The sequence below is a fragment of the Rhinolophus sinicus genome, chromosome 14 (genome assembly GCF_057876585.1).
Source record: "Rhinolophus sinicus isolate RSI-liver-muscle chromosome 14, RSI-T2T, whole genome shotgun sequence".
NCBI lineage: Eukaryota > Metazoa > Chordata > Mammalia > Chiroptera > Rhinolophidae > Rhinolophus > Rhinolophus sinicus.
Window position 1 is genome coordinate 176990855 of NC_142514.1, and position 8169 is coordinate 176999023.

The 8169-nt window shown below is 38.8% G+C and overlaps 1 protein-coding gene across 1 annotated transcript; it reads right to left on the bottom strand.

Moving 5' to 3' along the window:
- Positions 1 to 2010: 2010 nt before the first annotated feature.
- On the bottom strand, positions 2011 to 2964 carry LOC148755967 (olfactory receptor 5AP2). Its single transcript, XM_088790011.1, has one exon. It carries the CDS (start codon positions 2962 to 2964, stop codon positions 2011 to 2013), a length of 954 nt encoding a protein of 317 aa, XP_088646137.1.
- Between the last annotated feature and the right edge of the window lie 5205 nt (positions 2965 to 8169).

Here is an 8169-nt window from a genome sequence, read left to right on the forward strand (position 1 = left end):
GTAAATGAAGGAGCAGTGCTACCCACCCACCACAAGTAATTCAATTTTACTGAGTAAATGTACAGTGGATTGCAGTAGCTATTCCAGAGCAAGATTTCCTCTGATAGCTGGCACTGCCCTTACCACCAACATACAGACACGCACACGCACACACGAATACATATATACCCCCCCACACATATACACAATGAAAATTTGAGCAATTTCAGGTAATAGCTGTCCTTTCTAAAGAGATGCAGCTTTGCCTGTAATGCAATCATTTTAAGAGTGTAAACCTGAGGTCATCATGTGAAAAGTCTGTGAAAGAGAATAAGTGAATCCATAGTAGGAGAGAAGACATAGAGAGGCAGAGAGACAGAGAAAGAGAGAGCTGGTGGCACTGAGAATTCCAGTCCTACTAGGTTAGCGTGAATCAACTTTGTGTTCCTTCTTTGAAAAAATCCTGAATCCTCTATTACGATATGTTGAAATCACACATATGTAAAATGACCGATATAGAACATTGAAATATCATCTGTTTACTAAATGTTTAGTTTCAAAGAAGATAGGACAGCTTGCTTTGAAAAGAATAAAATATTATCTAACAGATGGTCCGACTAGATATGAGAACTTTTTATTTCTAACATTGACTTTTAAAATTTCTGGTTATTGGGAACTTTGAGTTCCAGATGCCAGATGCAACATTTTGCCTTCCATCACCCTGTGTCTTCAATTGGAATGATTCTGTCTTAATTTTAAAACTTTTATTGATGGTTTCCTATGAAGGCATGGAGATATGAAGGTAGATATAAAGAAGCTATTTTCTCAAGGTGCTTTCAGTCTATGTCAGGAAACATTACACTGTATTTTTATTATTTGTTTCTGTGGCTAAGGGCTTGATTATGGTTGCAATATCTCTAAAATCACAACAATGAGAAGAAAGAGGGAGGGTCAGGAAAATCATAGAAGAGATAATATGTGTGCTGTGTCTTAAAATATGAAGAGGTGTCCTGAAAAAGAACCGTAAGATGAACAAAAACCATTGGATAAGCAACAATATTGTGTATTTTTAACATACAATGTCTGAAAAGCAGAATAAGGGAGAATTAAATGATAAGATCTGGATTTGATTTCTTACCAAAAACCATAAGCTGTAACTGAAAGTAAAATTATTACTTAGTCTCTTTTAAGTGGCTATTTTTCTGTAGGATGACAATCAGTCTTTTGATGACAAAGAGATACACTAAGATCACACCAAGTATATTTTACCCAATCCTAAGCAGTTTAAAACATTTTCTGTTGACATGTCAGTGGCCACTTTCTGTAAAGAAAATCCAGTCCTACTGGGCAGATATCCCAGTTATGAAAATATCAGTCAAACCAGTTGAAAGCTTTAGCTTTGTCCCAATCAAATTGCAGCTAGCAGTAAACTAATGTGTGGTTATTTGTTAAGGTATTAGGGAAAGAATGTCTAATTTGCCCTAGTTCTTTAAACTTAAACTCCTTACACATGCAAAGATCAAACAACAGGACACTCTATTTTCAGGAATTATGAAGATTTACCTTTCAGGGTTGAAGTATTTATTTTTCCAGTTTCCTAGTGTATTGACACCTGACACTCCACAGCTGAGTTCCACCCCTGGAATTGCCCCTGCTGAAAGGAATTGCCAGGCCCAAATCATCCCCCTCCCAGTGACCCATATCCAAAACAGATCATTATAGAGGTACAAATACCTGAGTTTTTTCATAATTTTCACAATGTTTATATATAATAAAACTGAAATTAAGAAAAGGCAAATATTGAAACTGGTCAGTCAACTCCAAGTCTTTTGATATTTTACCAGATACTGCCACCCCCCACCTGCCACTGTGTTGATTCATCATATAAGCCCATGAGTACAAATTTAGGAGATTAAGAAGTATGCCTTATTTTCAACAATCTACTTTAACACAGAAAAAGAGCTTAAGCAATCACAGAATTAATATGGAAACATATTTTCTTCTACATAACAGATGATGTGTAACATGGCTTTACAGAACACGTTTCTGGAAGATCTTCTTTAGGGCCTCTTTCACATCCTTATTTTTCAAACTGTAGATGAGGGGATTTAGCATAGGGATCACTACTGCATAAAATACAGAGACAATCTTGTCTTGCTCCATTGAGTAGGTAGACGTAGGGCGCAAGTACATAAAGAGAATTGTTCCAAAGAATATGGTGACAGCCGTGAGGTGGGAGGCACAAGTAGAGAAGGCTTTGTGCCTGCCCTCTAATGAGGGCATTCTCAAGATGGCAATGAGGATACACAGGTACGAAATGAGGACAATCACAACACAGCTGATGACAACAAAACTAGAGAAAGCCATGATCACGATGCCATTGATGTGAGTGTCAGAGCAAGAGAGTTTGAGCAGGGGTGGGGTGTCACAGTAGAAATGGTTGATCCTATTAGAGCCACAAAAGGACAATCTGAAAGTCATTCCTGTGTGTATGGCTGCATTCCCAAAGCCTGCTAGGAATGAGGTAGCTACTAGCAAGAAACAAGTTCTCCCAGACATGAGAACTGGGTATAGCAGAGGGTTCCAAATGGCTGCATAGCGGTCATATGCCATCGTGGCCAACAGGAAGCATTCAGTCCCCAGGAAGGAGCCAAAGAAGTAGAACTGGGCAGCACATCCATTAAAAGAAATGGCCTTATTCTCAGCCACAAGGTTTACCAGCATCTTAAGAGTAACAGAAGAAGAGTAAGCAGCATCAACAAAGGACAGGCTGCTGAGAAAGTAGTACATGGGGGTGTGGAGATGGGGATCGAGCTTAATTAACACGATCATCCCCAAATTACCCACTATGGTTGCCAAATAGATTAGCAAAAACAATCCAAAGAGGACAACTTGTAGATCTGAATTGTTTGAGAGTCCCAAGAGGATAAATTCTGTCACTTGTGTCTGATTCCTGCCTTGGACCTCTCTCACATATCTGATCATTTGAGCTGCAATAAGAGAGAAGAGAAAACATGGCATTCAGTCAGATGAATACATGGCAAAGCTATAAACACCTTTTTGCTGGCATATATACCTACAAATTCTAACAGAAGAGTGCAAAGTGAAAAAGAGTGCATACTTGTAGTACAAAGTGTGTTCGACTTGAAGAGAAATCAAAAGACATCAAAACACTGTGTCTGAGTTCTAGATGTGCTGCTTACTAACTAATTGAGAAGAGTGACTTAATATCCATTAAGTAAGATCATTTTGGGCATTAACCATTTATTGGATAATTACAGGAACTGGTCTTTAAGAAGTATCTCTCTTCATTATTTATGATAAATAATTTATATATTAACATGTCCTCTAGGCACAGTTTCTGGAGAAAGGTGGCAAAATTAATGAAGGCACTGACTATTCCTCCACAGTACTAATGAAAGAAATAAAAAATACTGACAATTAGTAAAATTTTACATTAAAATTGAATAATTAGTAAAATTAGTCAAGAGTGCCAATCAAGAAGAAAATAATTGAATCTCCTGGGTGTGTGAGGAACTTTAAAAAGTGATGATCGGGGCGGGCCGGTGGCTCAGGCAGTTGGAGCTCCATGCTCCAAACTCCAAAGGCTGCCGGTTCGATTCCCACATGGGCCAGTGGGCTCTCAACCACAAGGTTGCCAGTTCAATTCCTTGATTCCCCACAGGGATGGTGGGCAGCGCCCCCTGCAACTAGCAACAGCAACTGGACCAGGAGCTGAGCTGCGCCCTCCATAACTAAGTCTGAAAGGGCAACAGCTTGAAGCTGAATGGCACCCTCCACAACTAAGATTGAAAGGACAACAATTTGACTTGGAAAAAAGTCCTGGAATTACACACTGATCCCCAATAAAGTCCTGTTCCCCTTCCCCAATAAAAATCTTAAAAATAAAAAAAAAAAAGTGATGATCAAGGAAAGAAACAGAGGACATTCCTAGGTAAGTAGCATGGTTCCAACGCTACCCTAATTTCTTAGTACCAGCATCTACAGAAAAAAAAAATGTGTCAGTTAAATATTGATAATTTTAAATAATCCCACCAATATTTAGTAAATTACCTTGTAAAAATAGTAGACATCCCAGATGAAAATAATAGAACAAGCTACACAGTGAAAACCCCTACCTAACACTCAGATTCACAAGCTCACAACAGAACCAGAAAACACCAGTAGCAGCTTGAGGAATGTTCCAGCCACCATACTGAATCAGGGGAATAATTTAATACCAGGTCATCCAAATGGAAATAAAATTCATTGCATGCAAGGTGAAATTATGGCAAATACAGGAAACATTTAAATTCTTTAATAAAATTAGTTAAAAAAAAGAAAACTCAAAATAAATGCCCATCTGAGATCTTCAAAGTGAAAGCTTGGGCAACAGCTCCAGTGGAATTCTCCACTTCCACTCCAATCCCCTACTCCATCCATGACCTTACCTTATTGAACAACAGATAAAACTTCACTAGTCTAGCTGCTGTCGAATCATAGTTCAATGTTAAATCCTTTATCACTTGCAGCAGGAAGTTATTTGATATTGTCTAAAATTAAAACTTGAGCCCCAAGTAACTCAATACCTGGGCTATCTCTGGAGATAAAGGATCTACCGAGAACAGTTGGGGAAAAGAGTGGGCGGGAGCTTGTTCCATTCTCACAGACACTGCCATATACGAAGTGCCTATCCACGTTCTGCTGCTCCTAGTTTCTGTTGGGATGGGGGCTCAATAATCCAACCAATAAGTTATATACGTATTATAACACTTTCAAAGGTGTCATTGTACCCATTATCTTATCTGAGCCTCACCACAAATCAGTGAGGGACATAAGCAGGTACTATCCCAAGAGTATTAGCAAGATTGTCTTTTGTTAGGTGACCTCAGTGATAGATAGGCCTTTCTCGGCTACTCACTGGAGAATCCTGGGCTAGAACATAGGCCTCTTGAAGCCAAACTATTTGGTATTCCTCCGCACTACATTGCCTCTCTCTGTATTTCACTGGACAGATGTATGGCCTAGGTCCTCTTCCTTGGAATAATCTTGCTGCATGAACTTCAAAGAACAGCATCTCCAGAAGGAATGAAAAAGGAGGAATAGACCTTTTCCTCTCATCCTCAACCAGAAAGTCTCCCCAACACATTGTTCTAACAAAAATAGTGCAAACAATAAAAGGCTATGGACATTTGTATTTGTGTGTGTGTGTGTGTGTGTGTGTGTGTGTGCGTGTGTGCACTAGACACATAAAGAAAGGCAATGATGAGTATAAATATCAAGTACTAAGAGGCACTAAACTATACAGAGAATTTCCTGGGCTCGACGCATATTGTGTATGTATTTTTCTTGCGTTATTTTATTTAAATCCTGTAAGATAGGTCGCGTTATAATCCTCTTTTCACACATAGGAAATGGGAGATACAAAAGATTAGTGACTCTTGTCCAATGTCACAGAGTTAGCCTAATGAAGATTAATTTATACCCAACCAATGCAACTCTCTCATTCTCTTTACATATAAGGTTATTTATAACAATAATAATAATAATAATAGATGTGAGCACTAATACATACACAGCAGTTGATATTGTAGTCCTCAGAGATTTCTTAATGCTCTAGAATACATTAAGCTACATTGAAAAAATCCATGTATCTTATGAAGAGAAAATATACAGTGGCTGAAAATTGTCTTCTTAGAACTTACATCCATTCATTTACATTATTAGCAAAATCCCATTTGGTTTACATCTGGCACTGTGAATTACATGCTCTGGTCTCCCTTCTACTCTGGCAAATATTCCCATTCCCCCAATGAGATTTTACAGTTGACTTTGTAGTCCAGAGATTCTTGATCTAGATTTTCAATTTCTAAGGGTTTGTAAAAATAATAGTGACATTTCCTGAGAATTGCTGGTATTTACAAAGGTCTTAAAATCATATTATCTACTGCTGCTTATATTTCTCCTAATGACTTACAAATTTTGTAATATTAAAAACAGCAGAGCATTTATTGAACATACTTTCTCAGCCACTCAATACTCTTAGAATTTTGAGTCTATGGGTGATTGGTGAAATTAACAGGATTGTGAATTTTACTTCAGGTCAATAAGTTACATGAACAGAACATTTATATCTTTTACTTACCTTTCTTTATTGCTGGACTTCTAGTTGATCTCTTCGCTTGTCCCTGGTCAATGCCTAAATTCACCAAAAAAAGAAAAGCAGGAGAAAAAAATAAAGCCTTCTTAGAGAAGGTACTCACTCAGGTTCTCTCAGGTGAAGCAGGACGCACAGTTGGAATGGATGTTAGACACCACCTGTAACAGAAATAGGAAAACTGAAACCTTTGCACCTTCCCTGTCATAAGAGAGTTACTCCACATTCAACAGAGACCGCGTTCTTTCTTTTACTTTTCCTTAAAGATAAGTATCCCAGTTTGTTAGATCAGGGTAAAATTCATTTCAAAGTACAGAATCTATCACTGTAGAACAGCTGCAAATTGTTTGAAGTGATTTCCAGCTGCAGAGTCTCCAGACCAGACTGTGAAGTCAGCAGCCTGACTTACTTTAAATAGTAGGGCTTTCTTGTTCTTTAGTCTCTGGGGACTGTATCCCTCATGTCACCTCATGGGGACTGTATCCCTCATGTTACCTCATTTTACTCTACTTGTTTCTCCCCTCTGAAACTAAGGAAATTACATGTTGCTTTCATATTTCTCTCCTTTACCCTGGGAATACCTGGGCCCAGTGGAGAATGAATTTGCATGCCATATTCCTAACCACTCTTAAATTTTTTTTCTACAAATAGTTAGGGGTTTACTAGTGGTCTGGTCCCCTTGGGAGCATTGAAAGACTCCACAAAACAACAGGTGAGCTCTACCTCCAGTCTTGTCTTCTATAAAGATTTTGTGCACACATAAATTATGCTACCTGGGTCATGGTGAGGAGCTGAAATGGTTAGTTTTATGTATCAATTTGACTGGGCTAAGGGATGCTCAGATAGCTAAAGAACACGTTATTCTGGGTGAGTCGGTGAGGATGTCTCTGAAAGAGATTAGCATTTGGATCAGTAAACTGAGTAAAGAAGAGCCACCCTCACCAATATGGTTGGACATCATCTAATACCTTGAGGGCCTGAATAGAACACAAAAGTACAGGAAGGGTGAACTCTCTCTGTGCTTGATCTTCTCCTGCCTTTGGACATTGGATCTCAGGCTTGTGAATTGTTGATCTTAAACAAATAAACAGCCAGATATTTCTCCATCAAAATGGGTTTATTCAGGAACAACAAAGAATTGTATTGTGGGACATGTGGTGTAATGACAAACCACATGCAAGTCCAGAGAAACACAGAAGAGAAATTCTCTTTTATGGACTTGGGAAGAGCTGTTGTAAATGAAGAGTCCATTGAAGAAAATGAAGTTCAAGTGTAGTGACTTCATTGGCTGAGTCATGGCAGCCTCCCATTGGCTGAGCTGCTACTGGGTGAAGAAGAATATTTTCTTCCTCCTGCTGAGGTCGTAAAGCAGTATCACTTCCTGTCAGAGATGTGAGGTAGGTCTTTTCTTGTTGGTGTCAGTAGTGTGCACTGAGTGATATGTGCATGAAAGTTCTCTCTTCTAGCCTCCTGACTCCATTTTAAATGAGGTTTCTGTTTATTTCTTTCCACAGGACTCCAACCAGGATCTACACCATTATCCCCCACTTCCACCCCATTCTCAGATCTTTGGACTCGGACTGAATTACACCACTGGTTTTCTTCATTCTTCAGCTTCCAGGTGACAGATCTTGGGACTTCTTGGCCTTGAAAACCAAACAATTCCTATAATATAACTCCTCTTACATACATCTATCTATCCATCCATCCATCCATCCATCCATCCATCCATCCATCTATCTATCTATCATCTCCTATTGGTTCTGTTTCTCTGGAGGACCCTGACGAATACAGTAGTCTTAGTGGTGTTGGTTGCTGGAAGAAAGAGTGGAGTAGATAACTGTCTATCTTAGTAAACTATTTCACCTCTTAGTTGAGAAGAATTATTTAATATCAGATGCCTAGAATTTTAAGGAGAAGTTCTCAGTGGAGGCGGTGTTTTTGCTCTGAGGACATTATGAAAATTTATGGTTGTCACAGTGAGGGGGGTACACATGGCATAGAATCCAGTGGGTAAAGGGCAAGGATGTCGA

Coding starts and splice junctions, on each gene's coding strand:
- LOC148755967 (XM_088790011.1), bottom strand. CDS start 2,964: ATGATCAGATATGTGAGAGAGGTCCAAGGCAGGAATCAGACACAAGTG.